The sequence below is a fragment of the Colletotrichum siamense genome (assembly GCF_013390195.1).
Source record: "Colletotrichum siamense strain Cg363 chromosome Unknown KSG_Cg363_contig05, whole genome shotgun sequence".
Taxonomy (NCBI): Eukaryota; Fungi; Ascomycota; class Sordariomycetes; order Glomerellales; family Glomerellaceae; genus Colletotrichum; species Colletotrichum siamense.
In genome coordinates, this window is record NW_023501018.1 from 2,382,449 (window position 1) to 2,406,144 (window position 23,696).

The 23,696-nt window shown below is 53.6% G+C and overlaps 5 protein-coding genes across 5 annotated transcripts; 2 read left to right on the forward strand and 3 right to left on the reverse strand.

Moving 5' to 3' along the window:
* Nucleotides 1–866: 866 nt before the first annotated feature.
* Nucleotides 867–6,348, forward strand: CHS8-0 (Chitin synthase 8; the record flags this gene model as incomplete). Its single annotated transcript, XM_036640074.1, has 3 exons — nucleotides 867–946; nucleotides 1,007–6,261; nucleotides 6,317–6,348. 3 exons carry the CDS (start codon nucleotides 867–869, stop codon nucleotides 6,346–6,348), a joined length of 5,367 nt encoding a protein of 1,788 aa, XP_036494615.1.
* Nucleotides 6,349–6,949: 601 nt separating this feature from the next.
* gto2-1 (Glutathione S-transferase omega-like 2) lies at nucleotides 6,950–8,370 on the reverse strand (the record flags this gene model as incomplete). Its single annotated transcript, XM_036640075.1, has 7 exons — nucleotides 6,950–7,201; nucleotides 7,252–7,276; nucleotides 7,380–7,648; nucleotides 7,703–7,926; nucleotides 7,985–8,072; nucleotides 8,142–8,300; nucleotides 8,368–8,370. The coding sequence occupies 7 exons, from the start codon at nucleotides 8,368–8,370 to the stop codon at nucleotides 6,950–6,952; spliced, it is 1,020 nt and encodes a 339-aa protein (XP_036494611.1).
* An 858-nt stretch (nucleotides 8,371–9,228) lies between these two features.
* Nucleotides 9,229–12,600, reverse strand: UBA1 (Ubiquitin-activating enzyme E1 1; the record flags this gene model as incomplete). The annotated part of the gene is made up of 4 exons (XM_036640076.1): nucleotides 9,229–9,972; nucleotides 10,026–12,015; nucleotides 12,068–12,444; nucleotides 12,595–12,600. 4 exons carry the CDS (start codon nucleotides 12,598–12,600, stop codon nucleotides 9,229–9,231), a joined length of 3,117 nt encoding a protein of 1,038 aa, XP_036494612.1.
* A 1,556-nt stretch (nucleotides 12,601–14,156) lies between these two features.
* Nucleotides 14,157–14,925, reverse strand: fkr-3 (FK506-binding protein 1B; the record flags this gene model as incomplete). Its single annotated transcript, XM_036640077.1, has 5 exons — nucleotides 14,157–14,184; nucleotides 14,259–14,300; nucleotides 14,365–14,446; nucleotides 14,561–14,625; nucleotides 14,801–14,925. The coding sequence occupies 5 exons, from the start codon at nucleotides 14,923–14,925 to the stop codon at nucleotides 14,157–14,159; spliced, it is 342 nt and encodes a 113-aa protein (XP_036494888.1).
* Nucleotides 14,926–17,267: 2,342 nt separating this feature from the next.
* CGCS363_v008229 (uncharacterized protein) lies at nucleotides 17,268–17,594 on the forward strand (the record flags this gene model as incomplete). The annotated part of the gene is made up of 2 exons (XM_036640078.1): nucleotides 17,268–17,416; nucleotides 17,537–17,594. The coding sequence occupies 2 exons, from the start codon at nucleotides 17,268–17,270 to the stop codon at nucleotides 17,592–17,594; spliced, it is 207 nt and encodes a 68-aa protein (XP_036494889.1).
* Nucleotides 17,595–23,696: the final 6,102 nt, after the last annotated feature.

Genomic DNA, 23,696 nt, shown 5'->3' on the forward strand with positions numbered 1-23,696 from the left:
CGTATGGGAAAGAACTACGTTCTAGGTCTATTTCGTCCGCCGTATGAAACTACTGAGGATACTTGCGCCCCGAAGAAAACAATCCCCTTTCCCAGTTACCATATTCGCTCGTTGCTGTTACGCGCCCCCCGTTGCACCATTCTACCTCTCTGCCTCTGCTGCTGGCTCCCTTAGCATTTGAAGGGAAAAGTGGGATTCAGCGCGCGCGAAGAAGAGCACGCACGATTGATTGCCCAGAAAGAGAGAGCTACAGAGAGGAACCGCTTCGTTCGTTTCGTGCCTCGAGCTTCTCTCACTCGGTCATCTCAGCCTTGGTGGACTAGTCCGCTCTTCCCTTTCTTCACCTCTCCCTGCACGCTCGTTTCTTGCATAGCAAGTGCTGTTGTTGTTGTGGCACGCCTCCTTCGTTTTGAGTTTTCGACTTCTCCTCGTTTGCCTACCAACTATCACGCCTAATTCGACTTCGATTTCACCCTCAGGATTATCTTGTCCCTTGTTCGACTTCCACATCGGCTCCTTACACGCCTTGGAATACCTACAGCCTCTCCAGCTCCTTATTCCGCGATTGACTGATCGACAAACGCGTTCGCAGAGTTCGTCCACACCAAATTGTCGCCGGCGCCATCGTGCCCAGCATGGCAATGAACCTACCACCGCTTGGTGGAAACGGCGGGGGCGCCCATAATCAACCTTCTCTCCCCTCGTTGCCCGCACATTCACAGTCAGACACGCAATTGACTGCCCATTTGGCCAGTCGTTTTCACGTCTCGCTGCCGACTGCTCGACTGTCATCCCACGCCCTCATTTCCCTCAATACCTACACCTCATCCGCCAAGGGTCCTGATGGAGGCAAGGAAGGGAGTGCCATGGCTGGCGCTGAGGATATCGCAGACCGGGCGTGGGTCAGATTGGGTCACAGATCAGAGAACCAGGCCGTCGTCTTTCTGTACGCATTTGTAGCTCCATCTTGATCTTTTTGGCTGTTTCGTACTGACTATGCAAATAGGGGTGAATCTGGCTCAGGAAAGTCCACCATTCGATCCCACCTCTTGACCGCGTTCCTGGGCAAGTCCTCAACTCCTCTCTCTACGAAAGTATCTCTCGCTGCCTACGTTTTCGATACCCTCACCACAACCAAAACTGCGACGACCCCAACAGCCTCCAAGGCGGGTCTTTTCTACGAACTTCAGTATGACACGGCCACAACAACCAACCCGGTGCTTATCGGTGCCAAGCTTCTGGACCACAGACTTGAGAGGAGCCGTATTACAGACATCCCGACGGGGGAACGCAACTTCCACATCTTGTACTACCTTATGGCGGGTACCAGCGCCGCGGAGAAGGCCCATCTTGGCTTCGAGACCCCGGCTGGTGCTGTTCAAAAGAGGTGGAAATATCTTGGTCACCCCACTCAGCTCAAGGTCGGCATCAATGATGCTGAGGGCTTCCAGGTCTTCAAGAATGCGCTAAAGAAGTTGGAGTTTCCCAGAAGCGAAATCGCCGAGATTTGCCAGATCTTGGCCGGCATCTTGCACATTGGCCAGCTTGAGTTCGAAACGACGTCCAACACCCAGATCACCGGCGACGACAGCGGTGGTTTCTCCCACGAGGGAGGCCAGACCGTGACGGCTGTCAAGAATAAGGATGTCCTCAGCATCGTTGCTGCCTTCTTGGGTGTCGGCACCCAAGACTTGCAGACGACCCTGTCATACAAGACGAAGATGATTCACAAGGAGCGCGTCACTGTCATGCTGGATCCGACCGGTGCCCGGTCCCACGCCAACGAGCTGGCGCGTACCCTCTACTCCCTCTTGGTTGCGTACATTGTCGAGTCTATCAACCAAAGAATCTGCGCCCCTGAAGAGAGCGTCGCGAACACTGTGTCTATCATTGACTTCCCCGGTTTCGCCCAACAGGCGGCAACTCATTCAGCTCTTGACCAACTTCTCAACAACGCTGCTTGCGAAGCTCTCTACAACTTGACGCTACAAAACTTCTTCGATCGCAAGGCAGACATGCTTGAGAATGAGGAGGTAAGCGTTGCAGCTACCAGCTATTTCGATAACTCCGATGCCGTCAGGGGCCTACTCAAGCCTGGGAACGGCTTGCTCAGCATTTTGGATGACCAGACCCGGAGGAACCGCACCGATCACCAGTTCCTCGAGAGTCTGCGCAAGCGTTTCGAGGGCAAGAATCCCGCCATCACTCCTGGCTCCACAACTGCGAGACTCCCAGGCAGCAACTTCCTTACCGAGAACACGGCAGCTCTTTTCACCGTCAAACACTTTGCAGGTGAAGTTGATTACCCCGTGAAGGGCATCATTGAGGAGAACGGCGAGGTAATTTCTGGCGATTTGCTCAACATGATCAATTCCACCAAGAGCGAGTTTGTTGCTCGTTTGTTTGGTCAAAAGGCTCTACGCACAGTTACTCACCCCAAGGAGAGGTCGACTGTGATGCAGGCTACCATCAGCTCCAAGCCAACAAGAGCACCCAGCGTTATGTCGCGAAAGACCACTAGGACCGCTCGCAACCAGGCTCGCATTCAACGATATCAACAGCAGCAGCAAGAGGAAGCTCAAGAAGAACTGGACAGGTTGAGCGATGGCAATTCCCAAGCCGGCGGCTCCAGGCTTCAGGCGTCGGAGCAGGGGGCATCCGGTCAATTCCTTGCATCCTTGGAGAACGTTACCAAGGCAGTGGCTGATCCCAGCACCAACTCCTACTTTGTGTTCTGCTTGAAGCCCAATGACAGGCGTATCGCCAACCAATTCGACAGCAAGTGCGTTCGCACCCAGGTGCAAACGTTCGGAATCGCCGAGATCAGCCAGCGTCTGCGTTCGGCTGATTTCAGTCTCTTCCTCCCATTCGGCGAATTCTTGGGCTTGGCCGACTCCGACACCATTCTCGTTGGTTCTGAGAAGGAACGTGTTGAGCTTGTCGTTGAAGATAGGCATTGGCCGAGCAACGAGGTCAGAATTGGATCCACCGGTGTCTTCCTCAGCGAGAGATGCTGGATGGAGATTGCGCAGTTGTCCGAAAACGCTTCTGCTTCTGGAAGATACGCTCTACCATCCGACAACGGCGACGGTCTCACGCCTCAGGACACCCCTTTTGCTGCCTCCAAGGAGCGTCTGCTCTCTGCCGGCAACACGCCCATGGGATACGGCGAGAAGGGCAAGAGCGGATACTTTGGGGGTCAGGACGGCTCCGACGCTCGCTCCGAAGCTGGCGTTTCTGCCTTCGGAGGCGGTGACATGTTCAAGAACCTAGACACCCGTGAGCAGATGGCCGAACGTGGAAATGAGAAGAGCCTCGAAGAAGTCGAGGAGTTCAAGGACAGTGCCAGTCGCAAGCGCTGGGTCTTCACCGTCTATCTCATGACCTGGTTTGTTCCCGACATTCTCATCCGCAAGATGGGCAAAATGCCCCGCAAGGATATCCGTGTTGCTTGGAGAGAGAAGCTGGCCATCAACATGTTGATCTGGCTCTTCTGCCTGTTTGCTGCTTTTTTCATCGTGGTCTTTCCCAAGCTCATCTGTCCCACGCAACACGTGTACAGCGCTGAAGAACTGTCTTCCAACGACGGACAGGACGACAATTCTGCCTACGTTTCGATTCGCGGCGTCGTCTTTGATCTCGGTTCTTTTGCCCCTCGTCACTACCCGCCGTATGTTACTGTCAAACAGTTGAAGAACTATGCCGGCCAGGACATCAGCTCCCTCTTCCCTATTCAAGTCAGCGCCTTGTGCCAAGGCAAGGATGGTTCCGTCGACGAACACGTGTCACTTGATTACAAGAACACCAACACCACCGGCTCCCCCACGCTCGCCACCGTTGACCAGAACTTCAAGTTCCATGATTTCCGTTCTTGGACCAACGACAGCCGCCCGGATTGGTACTACGAACAGATGACCTTCCTCAAGGCCAACTACAAGAAGGGCAATGTGGGCTACTCTCCTGAATACGTCAAGACTCTGGCCAACAAGCAGCAAATTGTTGCTATCCTGGACAGCCGTGTATACGATTTGACGCAATATATTAGCGGCGGTTTGAGGATGCAAGCCGCGGCGGGCGAGTCCGTTCCCGAGGACACGGGCCAGACCAAGTTCATGGACAACACTGTTGCCACGCTCTTCCAGCAAAAGGCCGGCTCGGATATTACAAAGCTATGGGACAACCTCAACATCGATGCCGCCATGAAGAAGCGCATGAAGACCTGCCTCAACAACCTCTTCTATATCGGCGACGTTGACACCCGTAACTCGGCCCGTTGCAAATTCGCCGAGTATCTTGTTCTCGCGATCTCCATCATTTTGTGCGCTATTCTCGGCTTCAAGTTCTTGGCGGCGCTCCAGTTCGGCGGCAAGAATATGCCTGAGAATCTCGACAAGTTCGTCATGTGCCAGATTCCAGCTTACACGGAAGACGAGGAGTCTCTTCGCCGTGCCATTGACTCTTGTGCCAGGATGCATTACGATGATAAGCGCAAGCTTCTCATTGTTGTGTGTGACGGTATGATTATCGGACAGGGTAATGACAAGCCGACGCCTCGTATCGTACTTGACATTCTCGGCGTCTCTGAGACGGTCGACCCCGAGCCACTCAGTTTCGAATCTCTCGGCGAAGGTCAGAAGCAGCACAACATGGGCAAGGTCTTCTCCGGTCTGTACGAGGTCCAAGGCCACATTGTTCCTTTCTTGGTCATCGTCAAGGTTGGCAAGCCGTCAGAGGTTTCCCGTCCAGGAAACCGTGGCAAGCGAGATTCTCAAATGATTCTCATGCGATTCCTAAATCGCGTTCACTACAACTTGGAGATGAGCCCCTTGGAACTCGAGATGTATCACCAGATTCGCAACATTATTGGCGTCAACCCAACCTTCTACGAATTCATGTTCCAAATCGATGCGGACACAGTCGTCGCTCCCGACTCGGCCACACGCATGGTTTCTGCCTTCCTTAACGACACCCGTCTTATTGCCGTCTGTGGTGAGACAGCACTAACCAACGCCAAGGCATCCTTTATCACCATGATTCAAGTTTACGAATACTGGATCTCTCACAACCTCACCAAGGCTTTCGAGAGTCTGTTCGGCAGCGTCACTTGCTTGCCTGGTTGTTTCTCGATGTACCGCATCCGCGCTGCCGAGACCGGCAAGCCTCTGTTCGTCAGTCGCGAAATCGTCCAAGATTACTCTACCATTCGCGTCGATACGTTGCACATGAAGAACCTGCTTCATCTTGGTGAGGACCGTTACCTCACAACGTTGCTGCTCAAGTACCACAACAAGTACAAGACCAAGTACACCAACCGGGCCCATGCTTGGACTATCGCCCCTGACTCTTGGGCTGTGTTTCTCTCCCAGAGACGTCGGTGGATTAACTCGACGGTGCACAACCTGATGGAACTCATTCCCATGGCTCAGCTGTGTGGATTCTGCTGTTTCTCCATGCGTTTCATTGTGTTCGTCGACTTGCTGAGTACCGTTGTCCAGCCTGTGGTCGTCGCGTACATCATTTATCTTATCGTGATGGTTGTCCAAAACCCTACCGTGGTGCCAGTCACGGCCTTCATCATGCTTGGAGCAATCTACGGTTTGCAAGCTATCATCTTTATTGTCCGCCGCAAGTGGGAGATGATCGGTTGGATGATTCTGTATATCCTTGCCATTCCCGTCTTCAGTTTTGCCCTGCCTCTATACTCCTTCTGGCATATGGACGACTTCAACTGGGGTAACACTCGTGTCATCGCTGGTGAAAAGGGAAAGAACATTGTTATTTCCGACGAGGGCAAATTCGACCCCTCTGTCATTCCCAAGAAGAAGTGGGAAGAATATCAGGCCGAGCTCTGGGATGCGCAGACTGTCCGCGAGGATGCTCGCTCCGAGGCCTCTGGCTATAGCTACGCCACTAAGGGACAGGTTCCTGTTTCTGAGTACGGTTACCACAGCCGCCCTGGCTCCATTGCTGCCGGCTATGCGCCTCCAAGGGCCCCTATGGGTTACGATCAGCGTAACATGTCGCGCATGTCCCTTGCAGCGTCCGAGATGGGCGGTAACCGCAACAGCCAATTCGGCGGTTCGCAATTCTTCTCCCCGGAAGATATGGTCGGCCTGCCCAGCGATGACGCGTTGTTGGCCGAGATCCGCGAGATTCTAAGGACGGCCGATCTGATGACGGTGACGAAGAAGGGTATCAAACAGGAGCTGGAGCGTCGCTTTGGCGTTCCTCTGGATGCCAAACGACAGTACATCAATAGCGGTTAGTCCTCCTCTGGCCACTGTTCACATCTTTCTCTTACTGACGTCATCTGCAGCTACGGAGGCGCTCCTATCAGGCCAGTTGTAAAACGTAGCGTCGTTGGTGATTTATAACTAATTTAATGCATCACATTTGGCTACGGGGACACCAAAAAAGAGAACACCTCTCACGCTTACGGACATTTGCTTTTTGTTATCAGCTGGGAGGAATTGCATGCATCGGGAAAGTGTTTATTATATTGCACATTGTTATATACACAGGATTCTAGCATAATACTGGATGAAGTTATCAGATGAGTTGCCGATTCAGGACCTCGAATAAAGGTGGTTAGGAGCGAATGGTTTTTAGTCTCATAATTTGGGCAATACTTGTTCTTGCACAAAAAGCATCCACGTGCAGCCATCAAAATGCCAATAATCATTCGGCTGCTTGTGGATATTGTCGGTGGTACATGTAATGGTGGTCTTCTAGCACACCGGATAAGCAACGCTACGTGATTACTTGACGTCGTCATCAAGTAGACTGTGCGTGCGATACATGCAGATTCAGGATGACCCCATAATTAACCTGACGACGAATGTAGCATACAGAAAATACTCCACCCAGAAAGTATCCAACAGCATTGAACATCGAGCAGGAGATAGATGTTGCCTTTATTTCTGGCCGTGCATGCTTTCGCGATGGGTCCTTACAGTTTTGTGCTGACTGCCGGAACCTCCTCGTCGAGGGGGAGAACATCGGGCAATGGACCGACTGGAGTGATGGAGAAAGGGTTGATTTGAGTGTGGCTCTTGGTGTAGTGCCACTTGATATGCTCGAACTGGGTCGTGTCGCGGAAGGCTTGGACATTCCAGTAGAGATTACGCATCCACTTGTGGAGGAAAGGGTATCCAGAACGGATATCGCGTATGTTCGTCTTGAAATGTTGCACGTAGACGGGCTGTGCAGCTGTTAGTAACTTTGTGGTCAAGAAGATGCAGCTGAACTCACATCGAATCGAATTATGGTGACAAAGCTGCGCGGGGAAAGACAGAGTTAGCTTGGCCTTGATGCCCAACTGAAGAAGGAAAAACAGTAGTAACAATAAGAAAAGAAGGAGGGGATCGCCTGAGACTCACAGTCTGATATCCGCTTCAGTGATAACCTTTCCAAAGTAAAATGGGCCCTCGCTATATGTCGACTTGAGGTGCGCCTCGGCTTTGTCGAGAGCCTCGAAAAGAGCGACGACGTTGCGTTCATATGCCTCCTGCGTCGTGGCGAAACCAGACTTGTAGACGCCGTTGTTGATCTTGTCGTACGTCCACTCGTTTGTCTCGTCAATCTGGGTTCGGAGAGTCTCAGGGTAGAGGTCGACTCGACGGTACTTTTCGTCCACAAGGTCGTCAAACTATGGCCAAGGTCAGCTAAGTCAAATCTTTCCTAGCTTCCAAAATTAAGTCACCTCGGTGTAGAGCATGCGGATGATCTCGCTGCTTTCGTTGCTAACGATGGTCTTGAGCTTCTTGTCATACAGCACCGGGACAGTGAAGCGACCCTCATAATTGGGCTCTGACTCGAAGTAAACGTCGCGGAGGTGTGTGAAATTCTCGTGGCCCTGGATGGGGTCTGGGACGACATTGTCACCGGGGACGCTCTCTTGCTCGCCCTCGGTGACGAAGCGCCATCCTGTTGCGCAATCAGCCCAGCTACCACACTGAAATTGTGTGCGTATCACCAAACCTACCTTTCTCTCCTAGGTGCCAGTGAACAACGGAGTAGCTGATGATGTCCTCTAGACCCTTGAGCTGGCGGGTGATCAAGGTACGGCAGGCCTGCGGGATGTGAGCTACTTGTTGCACAGCCACCAGAAGACAGGGCCCTGGAGTGTTGGTAAAACTCACCCAAGGACAAGCATAGCTGACATAGAGATGATAGCGGCCCTTCTCAGCTGGAAACTTGACGCCTTGCTCCCGGGAGATCGAGTCACGGAACGAGCTTTGCTGACGCTTGAACTCGCCGGACTTGTCGCCGGACTTAACCCACTCGGTGATCTTGCTGGCCTGCAGCGTTCCCGTGTCAGTCCCCGCTGGGCTCTGGTCATCTTGTTCCAGTCGCGGCCTTACATACCATTCTGAGCTGTTGGCTGCGAAAAGCGTCTTTATGCTGGACAAAAGTTGACGAATCTGAAGGCGAGAGGTGTCGAGGCGATGGCACGGCTGACGTCAAAGACCGAAACTGTTGACGGTGGCATAGGCTTTGTTTGCCGAAGTAGGAGAGACGATTCAGAATCCTCACGTTCATGGGCGATGATGATGATATTAGCCAGCAGCGAGGACCCGCCTCGACGGTGCGGGGGCGGAAAGATGATTTTATACGGTATGGTCTAGAAAGGGACGATGTAGTTGCGTCGTCGTACTTTTGTTCGCATTGACGAAGCGAGGACGACTAGCCCATGCGAGCCACTCAACTTGGGCGCAAGGTATCTTTGGTGATTATTACAAAGGCGTGCATGACCCATGTCATCTACGGTCTCCTCCCCTTTCATGCCTAGAGTCGCCATCCGCGAAATGGCTTCTGTGAGATAGGTAACAGTTGCGCAACAGCTCTAAGCATTGCTAATGGTGACGTAATCAGGGCCCAACAGATACTGTCCCACCCTCTACGCTACTTAAGCAGAGCGCTTACAAATGGCCACTGCACCTTACTCGTACACGCTTGGGCTTATTCATTCGGGTACGTACTTGGGCGTGTCGTCCTTTGATGCGGATCGGTTATCCTGGCACCAGTTTTCTCGCCATGATACCATTCCATGAATGTCAAGATGCGACATAAGTTGTTGTTCCTAGTTGCCTACTTGACTCTGTGATACAGCCTTTTCTTCTTCTGAATCCTGTCTTGAATGCTCGACATCCTGATCTGTCTGTTCGTCTAGGCCTCCTCCCTGACGACATACCTCAGTCGACGTATCGAGCCCTCCAATGTAGACCCTTAGGCCATCTTCATCTTGATGTACGGAACCTCAACATCCTCGCCGTCAACATCTTCTGCCACCATCTCAAAGATGACCTCCTTCTGGTGAGAGGGAATAGGCTTCTTAGAGACAGTTTCCACCAGCTGGCTCAGTTTCAGGTTCTGGCGGTCCTTCAACTTGGCAGGGGGGAAGAAGCTGGCATACAGCAAGCTGACGCCTGAACTGAGCATAGAAATGCTGAGACCTTGCTTCTCGAAGTGCTCGAGAAGCTCTTTCAGCGTGATATCTGCCACTTCGAAGCGATCCCAGATCTTGTCTAGCTTGACGATACCGCTCGGGCCCTTGAACTCCACCTTCGGGCTTGCAATCGGCTCGCTGAACCCGAAGAATGGCAATGCCAAGTTGATGAAGCCGTTCTTGTACTGCTCTAGATCTTGCTTGCCATCGATGACTTTGTACAGCTCCAAGATGACCAGACCTGTGACGAGAGCCGTGGTTGTCGCAATAGCAGGAATGATCTTTCCAGCAATGAACTTCGTCCTGTGACGGTCAGCCTGCTCAATCTTGTAGTTGGCAGCGCGCAGGTTGCTGCAAGCCGTGATGAAGTCGATGTGATGGTTGGAATCGTCGTCCTTCTCAAAGTCTACAGGTTGGAGTTGGAAGCCGGCCAGATCATTAGGAGATGGCAGGCTGGCAATGATCTTCTGTAACTCATTGTTGTCGTCGAAAGAGCTGCCCTCTCCGCCCTCGGCGTTCGGGTCCTATCAAGTATTAGAAATGACTAACAGACGAGTCTTTCGTTTGAGGTACTCACAGGGTCGCTATCATTGGCCTGGATCTTGACGCCTTCCGCAGGCGAGAAGTCAGGCACAATCACATTTTCAAGCTCACGCAGATAGATGTCCTTGTCAGTGCCAGGGGATTTGATGTTGTAGTTGAATGCATGCAGATTGGCAGCAGCAACAACAAACGCAAAGTGAGTAGGGTTCTTGGCATCGAACTTGAGCGGATCAGGGGCCCGCTTGGGACCAGACCAGAAGGGAGTGCCACTGGAGGTTGTCGAGTCCTTGGGAAAGTTGTGCAGAAGTTGTTGGATCTTGTTGTTGAACTCCTTCTCGAACAAAATCCGTGCCCATGCGATACAGTCTTCAAATGTACGCGGGCGGTCGGTAGTCAGGTAGTCGCGGAGCGTCTCCAGAGTCAACTTAGCGCTGCCGCCTTGTTTCAATGTGGCCTCGATGTAATTGGGCTGCGTCAGATAGAGATTGACGGTCGAAGGAGACGTGATGAAGAGATTCTCAAACATATGGTCCTTGGCCCAGGCAATGGTGTGTTCGATCTTGTTGGGGAAGCTTTTCACGGTGCACATGGGGAATTCCTTCTCGGGAGGGTCTTGAGAGGAGGAGTAGGACTCAGTGAGATGTGGGAGCACAACCTGAGTATTACCCTTGGTTCCGAGGGTGCCGCTTTCAAGGAGAGGCTTGCGGAAGAACACGCAACGTCTGTCAACGTATGTTCTCGCCTCTACGTTGTCAAGAGCATTTGTGACACCATCGAGGTCGTTCCAGAACTGTTCGTTGAAGGTCTCCTCAGTCTCAGGACTTACGCGATCCTTCAGGCAGACGATGTGGCCGTTAAGGTCAGGGTTCATGGCCTGAACGGCTGCTGCTGCACAATCGCTCTTCATATTTCCGACATCCTTGGCACGGAATAGGAACTGACGGTTGAGGTTGCTTTTCTCGATGGAATCCATGTCGGTAACCGTGATCTTGCCCTTGGGGCCGGTACCCAGGCCAATCATGGCCCAGTTCTTGAGCATCTCGCATCCGATGGCACCCGCACCAACAAGGAACTGGCGTAAGTTGGCGATCTTCTCTTGGTACTCGCGACCGAAAACCACAATCTGTCCGTCGTATCGAGTGCCCAACGGCTTGCAGAGCTCCGCAGTACGTGCAGTACTAGTCGGGAGAGACTCGAGCGAGTCGAAGTACATCCACTGCTTGATGGGCTGGAACTTGCCGGAAACGGCCTTGAGAATCTCCTGCGCAGTAATTCCACCGAACAGAGCTGCCATGGGATTGAGATCGCCGAGCGCTTGATAACTCAGCTCCTTGATCAGCTTTTCGTCGAAATCAACCTCGACGCCTTCGGCCTTGGCGAACTCCTCTGCGGAGCGGAGGATGACCGTGGCATCTCCATCGTCCAAGGGGTTAGGGAAGCGGCCCTGGCTCTCCGCAAACGCGTGGAGAGCCTGAAAACCAAGATGCAACTGCTGGGGGCGATCGAATTTGGCAAAGTCAGACATGACAAATTCAGGCTCCTTAATCGCAGCGGTAATGCTCTTGAAGTTGATAGACTTTGGCATCTTGACCTGCTGGTAGAGACCTCCGCGCTTGTACTGGCCAAGACCGGAAACATCGCCGATCGAGAATGTGTACGGGCCCTTAACAGTGATCTTGCGAGGCTCGCATCCATTCAAGCCTTCCATACCCTCAATCTCAGAAAATGTGACATAGTCACCATCCTCAAGTCCATGACGGGTCTCGTCAAGAGCAGAGACGAGTCCCTCCTCGTCAATGCCGGCGACTATTCCGCTCAAGGGGCTTTCACCGGTCTGGTCGATGACGGTAAAGTTCTCGCCAAAGTCACAGAATATGGAGCCAAATAGACCGAACGTGTCAGCGGCAACGACGTAAATGCCTTTAGAGTGGCAGTAATCGCCAATAAGAGTCTGCAGTTTCAGAGGAAGGCTAGTTAAGACGACAACTTGGTACTTGTCGAATTGGGAGAGGTTCTCGCCCAAGCTACGTCGTTCGTCAGCTAGATCTTCTTCGGCATTTCATCTCCTGAACTTACTTGGACGACTGGTGGACCTTGATCGGTGTGTATGCGTTCAACTCGGCGACTCGAGGAGCCGTAACCTCATCCCTGGGCTTTCCAACATCTTCCGGGTGGAGGAAGAATTGTGAGGACAAATCGGCAAGGGAGACCAAGCCAGGGTCGTAGAGTGTGAGACTCTTGACTCCGGCAAGAGCAATGTTCTTGGCAATCTCGACACCTAATCCCTTGAGACCGGCAATCAGAACATTCGAGGCGCCCATGCGCTTCATGGCCTCGTGGCCTAGAACATAGAGCTGGCGACTGTAGAGGGATTCATCGATCTCGGTCAGCCCTACGACGGAGTCGTCAACCTGCATACGGGTCACCAGGTCGACCTCCGGTAACTTTTTGTCCTATGCATGGTGATGTTATTAGCAGACTGATATGACGCGACGTGAAGAGGCCGGCCACGTCGCGAGCTGCAGCGCCGCTGCGGGGTTAGAAGATCGTTCTGGCGAAGCATCTGCTTCGGCCACAACCGTAGTCGAAGGGGTAAAACGTACAGCCATGGCTTTTTTCTGGGAATTCGGTGTCCCGCCGTTGGAAAGTTTGCGCTTCCCCAGCTTGGCGAGCTGTTTCTCTCGAGGTGCTACTATGACGTGGAGGGAAACACGGCGATGGGACGATCAGCTCAACCCCACCAAACGACGAAGCGAAGTGTCCCGTATGTGTGTTTGAAGGTATCGTCTCGTTCGGCCGCGGAGTCCGTTGGTATTGGGTTCGTGAAAAGGGAAGTGCGCTGCGTCGAAATGGAAAATGTGCACCAGGCAAACTCGTAGAGATTCCGAGATGGAGACGCAGATGGCAGAAGAGTAGCCTTGTTGAAGTGATGTAAAGGTGGTCGAGGAACCTGCGGGTGGAGAGGGGTGGTGTTGACGAGGGGCAGGGGGCCAACTGGGTGATTCAGTGGGGGTTGAGGGAGGTGAGAGGCGCCTAGCTATCCGTACCTTCCATAGGTAGAGCCCGGTCGCTACCTTACGGATAAGGTAAGCAACCTACTGCCTAACGCTAGAAAGGTGCCGGGCTACCTCACAAATCTACCTTGGTTGGGGGAGCTTCTCTCACGTACTACCTACGCACACAGTGTATGGCGCTGGAGCTCCACCGCTTGTGGGCACAATTAGGTCCACGGGTAGGCGATTTCTAACAGGAGCAGAAGCGTCTCCCGCTCCTGACATCATTGCCAAGTACCTAAGGTGCCTTCAAGCTATCTACGCAGTACGCCCGGGCAAGGCCGGTGGATGACTGCAATCGGATTGACCTCATGGGTTAGTGCGAAGTCAGTAGAACATGCTGTACAAGGAAACAAAGTAACGTGTCTGGCTGAACATAGTGGAGGGGTCAAAACTCTTTTCCGGCACTGTGCTTCTGCTGTCCTGAGCCAGCTTCTCCGATGATCTACCGAGTTCCATCGCAGGGCGAAGTCCAGTGCCACTGGCCCTTAAGCTCGTCTGGCATTGACACAATCCTCCAACTCCCAAGCACCCCTACAGGCTAGCATGATTGAAAGTCGGCTGCTCTGATGCGCACCTCGGAGATCGCAACAGGCCACTGTCGGCACCAATGTTAGGTGATTTAGTGACATGCCATCATAATAATTCATCACCGACCATCGACAACGTTGACGCTGTGAACACAGTGATCTAGATATCAACAACCCTGGATACCACCATGGTAGGGTTGCCATCCGCTGGCAACTTTTGGCGAGACTGGATCACGACAATGGTTGTAGATAATTGAGCAGATGCGTGACACCCGTCGTCGCTGCTGTGCGAAGTGAACCCAATCTCCGTGCGCAAGATCCCGCGTTTACGCAGCTACTGATCAGCTTGGCGTGCTTGACAGTGCGAGGACACCGAGGGTCATTTAGGGAATTTCTTTTTTGATTGTATTCAATCTAGCGCGTGTCTGAGTGGCTGGCTGAGCAGCATCGCCCAAATGCACGACGGGGCCTCAGTTGGAGGACGCAGTTTCCATGTGTTCGCGCCCAGAGCAAACGATCCGAATGTATAACATCGCCAGTTTCTCTATAGTCTATAGCCCTCGCGAAGCAAGGTGCTTACAATCATTCGACGTGCTTCAACTCAACGTCACTGTAGTAAAGCTTATTAGCTTGATGAAAATGCTGAAAAGGGTTGGATCCAATGCCAAGGTAGGTGATACATACAAGATGAGATCGGCGCGAGGGGGAATGTGACCGGTGAAGCCGCTAGAACCGAAAGTCAGTGTCTGTCATGCGCCACAACGGCACAGCGGCTGAAGAAGATGCTTACCGCTCGCCATAGGCATAGTCGCTGGTGATGTCAAGGGTGGCCTTCTCGCCAACCTTCATGGTGGTGACGCCCTCATCCCAACCTGCAGCGTATATGTATTAGCGGTCACTTAGACGAAAACTAGCGGAATATCATCTGTAGATTGCTCCGGTGAAGTAAGGGGGTAGTGATCGTGGCAGGTGTGGTCGGAACATACCCTTAATGACCTGGCCGACACCAATGCGGGTGATGAAATCGCCGCGGCCGACAGAAGAGTCGAACCTGTAAGGGAGACGTTGTCAGCAGCGGTATTGAGCAAATGCTTCTGAGGATGGCGGGGGGGGGGGGGGCGAGGGGATGCAACGCAGTGGACGGGCGAAGGAGGGCAGCAGAGCAAGGCAGAGCAGAGCAGAAGAGAGCAGAAGAGAGCAGCAGGGGCAGAGTCCGGCGTCCTTACTTCTTGCCCTTGTTGTCGGGCTGTGTGGTGTCCTTCAAGTAGCCAGTGTACTCAATGGTGACGGTCTGGCCGGGCTTGGGGATGGCACCGGATCCCTCCTGATGAGTAGTCTTGGTAACGCCCATGGTTGCTGAAGTTGGCAATTCGTGTGTGGAAGTTGTTGCGTAGTGTGGAGGTGAGATGGGAGTGGGAAAGAAAGAGAAGAAAGCTGAAGCAACGAAGGCAAGCTTAGATACCTAGGTCCCGAGCAGTGGAAGTGGGGTATGGAGGGGTAATTTGTATTCTTCGGGTCAAGGTCCAAGGTCAAGGGCAAGGGGCGGCGGCACTACGGATGCGACAATTCAGCCCAGCGGACGCGACCTTGCACTTTAAATACTTTGTGGGAATTCAATGCGGGAATCGGATCGATATGGTATGGTATGGTATGGTATAGTATGCGCATGGGTAATATGCGCATGGCAATGATGGCTGAGGTGATGCCGCAGTCGCGACGACTTCGCAGTTGCTTGATGAGTTGCGCTTGCGCGCGTTGGAGGCCAAAGTACCCCGGTACACTGGTACGACTGGCTCTCTCCACGGACAGAGACCACGGTTCCAACGTCGCGATAGGAACTTGGAAGTCAAGCGCCTTACATTACTCCACGTACCTTATCCCAGTCATGGTACTATATCTATACTATCTCTCTCGTTGCTTGCATTTACGTGACCTGGCACTTCTGGCACCTCCCGCAGCCTGTTTGCCTCTATTTCCTCCAATCAGCCGTACTAGCCAGATTATCTGATCACTCACCGCCCAAACACATATCATGTACAATCACCCAGCTTGGGCTGTTTCAACCCCTCTCTGCCTGACCCGAACTTGATTCACATCCTCAACCAGTACATAAGGTCTGAGGAATCACTGCCGCTATCTCGATCTCGTTGACCACTCGTCCGTACTCATCTGAGGCCCTGACGGGCACGCATTTCGTGGATCATGCAGGGCTAACAAGCGGCGAACGTTACGTCGGCCGCTCGGCAGTCCCTTGAATTGAACGAGGGGTATCCGTATGCCCCAGTCTCCAGTTCCCCGTGCTTGATGCCCCTCCATCCCCTTCGCGCTAGGTAGCCTGCCCATTCGACCACAACGACGACAACGCCTGCTCGGCCTGTGTCTCTGACTGACGAGGTACGTACGATCGGACAGAAAGGTAGTCTTGGTTTTCTTTCGATCAGTCTGAACACCTCTCATTATGAACGCCAACATCAACTGTTCAGCATCCCGCCGTTCAGTGATACCTCGAAGTTCTCCATCGTTGGCTGTGCCAACTTTGTTCGCCTCGGGCGCGGCCCTATTCGCCCATGTCCCACCGTTGAGCCAATGGCGCCCGACCAGCAAAGCCTTGTCCACCAGCCACTGACTGCAGCCCTGCCAACAAAAAATGTGATAGAAAATCCCGTCAACCGAGCTTGAGAACATGACAACGCGCACATCTCCACCGCCTTTGACAGCCCCGTCCAATCTCTGCCGTTGTAAAAGGCCAGGTCCGAAAACCAAATGCAGAAAAAGAAACCAAACTGTGGGCTCTCTGCGACCCAGGATGTGCCGTCTCGCAGATACAACAGGCGCGAAGCTCGTCATGAAGACTTCGTGGAGCATTTGACATATGATGTGATTGCTCGGAACCTCGCCCGCATATGCATCTTCGCGGCAAGCCCAATACATTTCCGGTCAGGCTTGCGAACACGCCGTCCTCGTCCTCGTTCCTCGTCAATTGTCGTCAGAATATGATAGACCATCATGTCTCCACGTCGGCGGGTGTCCGTGGAGCAATTCGTAGGTCGTCCTGCGGGGTCTGGCAGCTGTATATCCATAGTCATAGCCAGTCATTGTCGTCATACACGTAGATGTCGACCTTGCGCCACAGCATCGGACCCGGTAACGTGTTCTGTATAGGGGTTCTTTGCAATACGGCCCAGGCCCCTCATTGGCGAAATGCTGTGGCCAAAGACAAGACAGCTGCGGTCTTGACAGGGTATCAACAAATCAAAACCCATCTCGATCTGCGCAATGCTTGCGTGTTTTCCGCATCAGGCCGCCATCAACGACGGATCGGAGCGGGGCATCAAAGGCGCCTGGCTATGAGAAATATCCAATGGGACTAATAAGTAAAATGTCAGTAAATCCTCGTCGTAAATCTTGGTAGTGTGCACTTACCAGGTCCAACACATAGTCGACTCTTTGCCAGCAGCCCCCTCTCCCCCGAACCAAGTAGCCCGGTCCCCTCGAACATCATGAACAGAGCTGGCTGAAGACATGTATGGCCGATGGCCGATTCATGTGTGTAAGGGTAAACGCAGGGCTCTCGAGAGAATGCGGAACAATCAGACAGGGTTGAGAGTTGCTTGTCCGTTGAAGGTGAGATAATGAAGCCGCGCTGACAGACGAGGCCATTAGAATCATCGGTGTAAATCATCTGAATGCACCATGCATTCGGTTCCGGTGGCGTTGAGAACCCAGACAAGCCCGAGGTATACAGCCGGCCCCTCGGCGATGGGGTGGGCCCCGAGGCCCGGGTGCAGACTCGAGTTCAGGTCTTACTGTAACAGAAATCCATTGGCATCACACGCGTGCAGGTAGGAGACGTCACAGACTTAGTAGCAACACGAAAATGTTCCAGGGAGTATATGGAATGGATGATGTTGCTTTTCTGGCGCTTCACGGACACTTGCGCGATCAATTTCTAACACGCCGACTTTACAGGATCGGGACTGCGGCTCGGGTCAGACCGTGCAAACACTCCAGGCAACGTGATGCCGGGGATGGCCTGTTGATGAACGGGAATGCCCAAGTCCTAGAAAGCCACTGAAGCGCCGGAAAAGCAAATCCATCGTCACAGAGTGAACCACACAAAGTTGCACTTGGACAAACAAATTAATGGCTGGAGCACCTAGTGCCACGGGATGGTCCGGCGTCACCTGAACCATCGCTGGCGGGTGGCAGCATTGCATTCCTATGACGTCTCTCGGCCTGTTGCTGAAACGCAGGACAGGGCCAAGCTCTATGTCTGCGAAGCGTGGGGTGGTTGCGCCAAACGCGTTGAAGAGGCGACCGCGACTGACCAGAGTTCATCCGCTGATATCCCAAACATGGCATCTGGATCAGCACAAGCCACAAGCAGGCCTTGCAGCGTTTGGTGGTTGGGCACGTGCAAGAACGGACGAGACGTCAAGGGGACCGGCAGCGTGGCTGGAACATTCGTGCTACTCTGAACTTGCTTCGTCGCAAAAAGGATCATACCAGTGTGCTACAATGGCTAGAATCCGGAAAGAGGTTTGGAAGTCTTAGCTGTATGCGCGTCTCGTTCGTCGAAGCAGAGACACTGCCAAACACGCCGGTGATCAAAATCAAGCAGACATACCGTGGGCGGTGTGCTTGGAACGGAAGTTGCTGGTTTAATATGATGCGACTGGTAGCTAATAGGATGATCGACAGGTAAACAGCTAGCTTTTGCACTCTGGAAGGCGGGGAGAGTGCCTGACAAGTAGCCCCTGGAACGATTTGAAACGAGCTGAAGAAATGCTCGGATGGGTCCAAGGTCAGATTCAGCTGTCACTCACCCACTGATCTAATCCATCCGATATTGTTTCAGGGATTCAGGACGTGCCCACATTCTCAGGTGCGATGCGTCCAGAGCCTGCTCCGTAGCCGCGCAACGTGGCTCCCGGTAAGCGCGTCAATGCCAACGCGCTAGAGTAAGAAGAAAGAGACAGAGAGGGAGGAGAGGGAGGAGAGGGAGTGGAAGCTTTTGTGGGAGAGAACGAGCGCTGGACGAGGGGTAGGGATGAGACGAGACGACGATGATGAATCGATCTGATCGCCGTGCAACACCTCACATTTCAGTGGCAGCGCCAGAAATGGGAGTTCGTCACTTGAAGGCGCGAAGCCTTAGGGGTGACACTAGATCAAGCCACGCCCGCGCCGTACCTGGAGCTATGCTCTGGTCTCAACGATAGCATGTGTCTTGGCCCCATTTGATCTCAAGCCGGGAGCCTCACTATCGATGGTGGCACGCGCGAGGCCGCAGCCCAAGGGAGAAAAGTCATGCTGTGGTGGTGACACAATGGCCATCGTCTGCATTGGAAACTCAAGTCAACAGGGTTCGGGACCGGCCCGGCAGCGGCTGGACAGCCGCCAGGACACACATCGGGCAATAGTCGACATGGAGGTGATCGACTGAGGTCTAGACCGAGACATGTCCTGGCTACCGATTGCGAAGCTCTATTGATGGCTTCTCCAACGCCGAAGACATGCAACTCAAGGGGACGGCGGGCTGAGTTTGGCACTCTGATGACACGATGGGTTCGAAGTTGGGGATGTAAAGCGACCCACGGCGAGACGGGCCGGACGGCAAGTTGCGAGGAATGGGGACGGTAATGAGAGTAACGGGATGTAGAGACACGGCTGGAAAGCCGCAAGGCGTGGAGGCGCCGTTCCTGCCGGCGAGAGGACTGCACAGCCTCGACATGTCGTGTTTTGAGCTTCTGTTGCACCGTCCCGCATTCCGTTCACTGAGGACTTCACACCCAGACCCCGGAGCGCAGTGCTGGGGCCACGAAGAGTCTCCTGGACCTGTGACGACGAGGGGAAGGAATACGAGACCTCGTCTCAGGAAAGCCTTCAGCCAGTGCTTCCAGGCCTGATTGAACTCAAGTTCGACAGACTCACCAGAAAGATTCGAATGATAATGAAACCGTGCCACGAACGTCTTGTTCTTGTAACAAACAGAGTTTTGGAGGAGGGTCCTCCCAAGCGAAGAGTTTCCGAAGGGATCGTCCGAAGGCAGAACCACAGCGCGCATAAGCTTCAGGGGATTCCAAAAGACGCAGAGCAACGACGAATGGTTTTGAGCCGACACATTCCTAGGCTTGTCTGTGGTAGAACTGGAGCGGAAGCGGAAGCTGAAGCTGAAGCTGAGAGACGTGTGTGCAACCAACTTGGTCTGCGGACACAGAGAGAAGGGCTCCAAGCGTGCAACTGCCTGAGCATCCGTTGCACTAATAGTAAGTTTAGTTGGGTGTGTTTTGGGGTTTAATGAAGTGACTCAGCAATTAACCTGAGTCGCGCGTGGCGACCACATCAACTCGTTGCAGGCAGCAACTGCAACTGGCAAAGCTTTGGCGATGCTTTTGCGCTGGCATCGGTCATGACCACGTGGGGAAGACACGCAACAAGTCGAGTACACTCCGCAGGGTGGCCCTCGGCCGCTGATCGGAACGGGCGAGAACAGTCTTTTGGGGATCCATCTCCTAGCGAGACCGTCTGGCCAGCCCTCCCCCCCCCCCCCCCCCCCAAACGTCATCTGTGCCTCTCTGTGTACCCCTGTCTGCTCGCTGATCAACAATGGTAAACCCCGCTTGCTGAGTTGCAGAGAGATTGACAAGAACCGGCTTGCCGGCATTGCACTGGAAAAGCAAGCACGTCGCTGGCGACTCGACTCAAAGACTCGATGGCCTGCGTCTCGTGCTGCGTACACTCGGCACAACAGTGTGTGAACGTGGCACTGTGGGTAGGTAAGCAAGGAGAGGAGAGAAAGAGGAACGGTGGGAGAGGGTTATTCATTGCGGTTGCTTTGGCGAGCGGGCAGAATCTTGATGTTTGGCTGTGTTGGTCCAGTGCCGATGTGATTAAAGGCTCAAGCCCACGGTCCATCGATGGGACATTCGAGACAGGCTAAGGCGAGCGGCGCCTCCTCCCATTGGATATGGGTCCTGTGCCATCCACAAAGTGGCAAGGGAAAGGCGAACCATGGACAGGGATGCAGGACACGGGAGAGGGACAAGAGCAATTTTGCGTCAACGGTAGCCCTGTTTAGCAACGGCACAGTCGCCTCCGCCAGCGCCGGATGCACATGGGTACGCCGGTACCTGAGCTGGACGGCGCAGCGACCCAGGGCTGCTCACTGCTTGACGCGGCCTGGGTTGTACCTAGGTACCTAGGTAGCTATACCAATGGAAAGTCCAGTCACTGTGGGAAGTCGCTGCAGCACGAACCTGGGTAACAGGCGCGTCGCCGAGCAGGCGACCCATTGTTTGCGCGATGATCGGCCGTTGGGCGGGTTCGTTGACCCCGTCAGTCGTGGCCAGGCGTTTCCAGGATTGGATTTGAAGTTTTTGGAAAGATCACCGCCAACGTTGTATTCTCGAGCAATGAAGCTTGTCACGCCGCCAAAAGTAGACTTTTGTGGGCAGTGGGCAAGTGACGATAGGCCGTTGGCAGGTACGAATATGGGTGAGGTGCTGCAGGAGGCAGGTGAGTACCAAGAAGCCAAGTTGACGAAGGTATCATTATCGACTGCAGGTGGCGGGCGGCCTGAGCACATCAATTCCCGAGCACAGCAGGCAGGTAATCTATTATACTCATAAACGTCAATTTAGGCACCGTGGCGGGTCGCAACGCCAGCAAGACAATGCGACAGATACTACGCAGTATCGCGGCCCTACGAATACCAGCCTCAGTCACCTACCTTACCTAAGGTAAGGTACCTTAGGTATCTAGGTACAGAGTGCAGCTGATGGGCGACGGTCAGCATGCATCGCCATGTGTGTGAGGTGAAATGCCAGGCTGCGGCGTGGCGGGACACATTGCGCGATTTCCACAGTACCTTAGTAGTCGCGTTCACGGTAGATTATCCGTACCTGCGAAGCGAAGTCCCGTATGCCCGCATGGCCGATATGTGCATGCATCGGCCAACGTTGTGCAGCCACGTGAGAGGGACAGCGTGTGCACAGCTGGAGAGGAGAGCCTGCTTCCGCCCATCCAACTCTCGAGTTCCAACAATACCTACCTACCTTAGGTACTGCACGGATATTCGTACTGAGTATCCGTACCGTACGCAGTACCTGTTCCAATGGAATGTTGGATGTCAATTGATGGAGACCCGGACTGCACACTGGTGCAGGGGTTGAGCGGTGCAAAATTGCCCGTAGCGTCGTCCTGCTGAGATTTAGCCAATGATCTGCAATCGCTTGTCATATTTCCCCTGTCCGTCCCCACTACCAGCGGACAGTTCTGTAATCTGTTCTGCTCTGCTCTGCCCTGCTCGCTTCACCCTAGGTACCTTAGAAGGAGCAACAAGCCCCGGCGGGGGAAGGGGCGCAGGGAAGGAAGTCGATGGGAGGGGGAGCCGGTGCTGGAGAATGTCTTTCTGATAGAGATGTACTAAGAGATGAATTGCGCCTGCCCGTCAGTCGTATGTACTCGAGTATCAAGCCACACTTCCCCAAGTATGGTCCGCGTTGTGTCCCGCCTTACATCGCGAGCAAGTTGATGTACCTACTCCATCAAGTGCCTGCCTTATCTACATAGTACATAGTAGATCCTGATCCTGTACCATTTTCGTAGTGAGGCTGTGTTCCGAGTCTTTCGTGCTGGACTGCTGGACTGATAGACAGACAGACAGCACGCTGTGCTTCCAGAGGTAGGCCCGTCGTCCACCGAGGGACCTGGCCATTTTTAGACCGTGCTCCAAATTAAACTTGCAAAACCTGGGACCCCTTTGGCGTCTGCCATCTCATCGAGTCATCCCATCCCATCCCATCCCAATCGAAGGCAGCCCGGCTACCTTACCTAACCTTACATCAGGTCCGGGTACCTAAGGCACTATGCATTGAAGTATTGATGCCTCAGTACCGCTACCTCTGGACTACCTAGGTAACTACGTATCCGTAGGCAGGCCTGGTCCCCTAGCAGCAACACCGCCGCAACAGTGAGGTGACCTGACGGTAGACCACGACCAGAACAGCAATGTCATTTCCAAAATTTCCGCCTGGCCCACCGGCATGCTGTTGCCGGCCTAGGAGAACAGGGCCAGAAAGGGCCAGAGACGCTCGTGAACACGCCCAAAACGTACCTTGAGCCGTCATCGCCGGTACGACGCCATGGTGTCTTCCGGTGAGAGTCGTCGAGATCGTCTGTGCCATTGCCGTTGCCAAGTTCAGTTCAGTTCAGTTCAGTTCACCTACCTTGCCTTAGCTCAGTCTGCAGCTTCCCAGGTAGGTAGTCACGGCAAACACAGATCAAAAGTACGTAGCGGTAGGTAGGCTATGCAGGGACGCTGGCTCCTTGGACGGCCCGGTGCTCGTCTCTGCTAAACTACCTAATTTGTTTGTACCTGAGAGATGGGAGGGAGATCCTGGATCTGGTCACCTGCGCACGCAACGGACCCTGGCTTCCCAGTCAAAATGCAATTTCTTCCGCGGCACGCCCCTTGCTCGTAGAGCACTGCACTAGCACTAGGGAACGGATTGTGTGTGCCGTGCACTGTTGAGACGCTGTGACTTTGCCGCGTACAGAGCTTGGAGTACAGTGAGGCAGACTAGGCATGAGATCAGACGAAGCATATTGGGCGGTTGCTCGTCGCTACCGAGCCGTTCCTTCTCGTCTCAGTCGTCAACTGAGGCGGTTATTCCATAACGATTAGGAATGCATCTACTAAACACACGAGCCGTAGTTCCGCCCGTTTGGCCGTCTATACGCATAAGCGACGCCCATGCACGAACGAATGTGTGAGGTACGCACTGAGATAGGCTGCTTTGTTACTCTGTACTTCCGAGTCCACTTGCGCAATCATCGGCCGCCGCTGCTGGCGGCGAGCATAACTCGTACCGCTCTATGGAGACTACCTTAGGTAGGTAAGCTGGCATAAGCAAGCTCAGTCACCCAGGCATTCGGCGACTTGTGCGTGTGGTGGGTGACATGCTGGGCTCGCCCCTACAATGTAATGATCTTAGAGGGAATCAGAGGTTACCACCGGCGTAAAACTAATGGAAGTACTGACTGACTACGGCGGACACTACAATATACGTTCTTGTTCACTGTTGGATGCACAAAGTAGCCCAGGTGCCTTTCCACGCT